Source organism: Penaeus monodon, chromosome 34 (assembly GCF_015228065.2).
Source record: "Penaeus monodon isolate SGIC_2016 chromosome 34, NSTDA_Pmon_1, whole genome shotgun sequence".
Lineage (NCBI taxonomy): Eukaryota > Metazoa > Arthropoda > Malacostraca > Decapoda > Penaeidae > Penaeus > Penaeus monodon.
The window spans coordinates 33,903,823-33,906,952 of record NC_051419.1 but is presented as its reverse complement, the minus strand read 5'-3'; the positions used below and the strand labels follow the sequence as shown (position 1 = coordinate 33,906,952).

The window sequence follows — 3,130 nt, the reverse complement described above, 5'->3', positions numbered from 1 at the left end:
CTCCAGGCGATGCGGTCCTCATGCCTCGTAAACGATCACGGAGGACCTTGGCACGAGTCCCTTGCGCTCGTTGTGGCAGCAGAGGAGGTAGCGGTCGTCCACCTCCACGACCAGCGTCAGGATGTCCCCTCGGCTGAAGCTTAGGTGGCCGTTGTCCGTCGCCATGCGGTGGTGGAGCGTCTGCACCAACCTGCAACGGCGCAAGGAGCTGGTTAGAGTCGAGCTTGGGGCAATGTGAGGGAGTTAGTTTAGCTGTTATTCTGGTTTTAGATAATTCAAACAAAAGTAGCTCGGTCATGCATTACATTTTGTTATTATATGAAATTTGGCTGGTGCTTATTATAAATCTGTTGGTTGCTCACAAACTTGTATGTTAGTTAAGAGAAAAGAGAAATGAAAAATGTTATCTACTCCATACTGTTAGTTGGAAAACTATCTTGAAAAGTAAAATACTTTCCCAAGCATGCATTAGCCAGACTACGTAAGCGATCTATTCTACTGGCTTATTAGCCTTTTCACGTCAAAAAGGTCTCGTTTCACATTTCTGCCAATGTGACCTTGAACCATTACACTTTATCCAGTCACTGAACCATCAATGAAAATGCATGTGTGTGACATCAAAGCACAAACAAGGGACTACCTTATACTATGGCATGTAAGATGCTGCCATTTACAAGAAACTGTTAGTTGGAAACCACTAAACATGATATACTGCATGACAAAAACCCCAAACAACTCTTCAGAGAGTACTACTAAGATGAGGACATTTCACTGAATTATATCACTCCACGCCACAAATCCTGAAACTTACTTATTTTTTTCTCTCTTTCTCTTACAAGACGTGTTTCACACACAATGAAATCTCTTCAGAAGAGTCATTTATCACTCCAAACTGCCTCACCCTTAAGAGACCGCTCCGAGAGTGCATTCTGGGCAAGACGGTCATCATGTTCCCATCACCACAAGCTAACACATGCCAGATCAGCTGGTCTACGGTATAAAGACAGAAGAGAGCGAGGTGAAAGCCACCTGCAGCTGGTGCTACGAGGAAATTTCTCGGGAAGTTCCCCCAGTGTAGATGCCAATTAGCTAAGAGAGTGTTGGCCAACTTAGACAAGTTGAAGTATGTAATACATTACCTTAGAACCCTAAGCAAGACTGATGGCTTTACCCAAAGTAACGGTGAGATGATATCTTCTTTGTGCTTTGAAGTAGTTGGTGCTGTATTAGTCTGGTTATTGTTTTGTGATTTCACCTACTCCTGCCTACAGAAAGGTATGCTTGTGGGATGTACACTGAGGGTTAGCAAATACTCAGAATTACATGGGTTAGCAACATTATTAATCAAATCACTCAAAATACACTACAGTACCTCCTATTGGCATTGTCCTTCATTGTAATACAGACTCAATCCTCCAGAACAGAAAGTGACTTTGAAGTACAATCCATTCTTCAGAAATGACGTCTATTTACATGATAGGAAACTGCCAGCAGGAAGCAATAAAGTTAATGTTTGCAATCTTTCTGGAGCAGATCTTTAATCTTTGCTTGACAAAAGAATATTTCCAGGACAGTGGGTTAATATTCTTCTTGATGATCTTGGCTTCCATAAGCATACCTCCCTCTTCTGGTCTTACCTATACCTACTTGGGTGAATCTCCTGGCGCCACACGTCTCCCGTGGCTGGCCGACCGCTGCTGCCCGGCATACCTACGCTGTCCATCGTACCTGCCACTGGCATTGTTGGTCTTGTCTCCGGTGTTCGGCACACGACCTGGTACTGAAGAGGCACGACCGGTGGCCAGGCTGAGGTTGACGGAGTTGGGCCGCGGTGCCAGACGCGACCGCACCGATGGGGGGCGCACCGCGGTGTTGCTTGGTTCATCTGGACTGTTTTGAACGGAGGACTTGTCCTTCAGGGACCTTCTCGGGGCTGGCTTTGGCAATTCCTTTGGTGCTGTGTTCAAGTGCTGCTTTTGCATGAGTGCTGGTTTGATCTGGGGTGAAGTTTTCTCTTTCGATGGGTCGAAAGGCTTGAACGGGCGCTGTGGGGAAGTCATGCTGACAGGCCTGGGTATTCTGGACCTGCTGCCACTACTGGGACTGACAGCTTTCTCAGGCACTGTGGGTGCTGGTGCCTTGGGAGGGGGAGGTGCTTTCTTCTCTGGCCCTGCCATCTGTTCCCATTTGAGTTGCAAGCGCCTGAATCTGACTCCTTCCGGTTCCTCATCGTCATCGTCGTTGTTTGCACATGCACGGGCCCCCTTCTCGTTCTCTGTGTCCTTCTCTGACGCCGACCTCTCGCTAATGTCTCCATCTCTGCTAGAAATATCACTGACCTTCAGATCTGTCTGGAGATTCTCTTCCGAGCCGTCCAACCCCCGGGCATTGCTGGGCCGTTGATTGTTCTTGGGGTTATCAATGGAGTCCGTGTAGTCCTCGCTGGATGAAGGGCCAGCTTCCTCAAGCATCAGCTTATCAATAGCCGTGAGGAGCCTCGAGCCAAGTTGGACTCCACTCCATCGCTTCCTCAGTGTCGTGTTCTGTTCCTCATTCGCCACGTGTTCGTAGCACGACCTTGGTCTGGGACTGCGGGACCTTTCCCGAGTGTGGTCTGTGATGGACTGCAGGAGCTCATTCTCGTCTAGGTCCGGGGAGGTGAGCACACGCATGAGGGCTTTCACTCTGTCCTGTTGCACCGCGTTCTTGAATTCCTTGGTCTCCTTTGAGGCCAAAAGGTGGTCCAGGACTGATGGAGGGCGTTCTCCTGGGCTTTCCTTCGTGTGCTGAAGGAGCCTCTCCTCCATCTTCTGCAGGCTGGCGTGAAGGGCCTTGTATTCATGAAGGAGGTCGAGGTTGAAGGGCAGGATGGCGAGCGGCCGGAGGGCAATGAGCAGGTCGTCGTAGAGGGACCTGGTGGCTGTGTTGGAGAGGTAGAGGAAGGCCTCGGGGTGGTAGTGCTTCTGGATGATGCTCTCTCGCGTCCGGAGGTAACTCATCCAGGAGTCCAAGGAACGGATGCTGCAGGATATCGGCCAGGTTGGAATTATGGCTGAATCTTAACATATATACTCGATCCACAGTATTTCACTGTTTACATATCAACCTATCTGTGTAAAATCTACATCGT

At 48.9% G+C, this 3,130-nt stretch overlaps 1 protein-coding gene across 1 annotated transcript in view; it reads right to left on the bottom strand.

Moving 5' to 3' along the window:
* LOC119594760 overlaps positions 1-3,130 on the bottom strand; it is a gene marked incomplete at its 5' end in the record, with an annotated part of 14,574 nt that continues 11,444 nt past the window's right edge. The window contains 2 exon segments of the mRNA XM_037943852.1: positions 1-190; positions 1,648-3,021. Coding sequence (XP_037799780.1) covers positions 19-190; positions 1,648-3,021 — 1,546 coding nt within the window.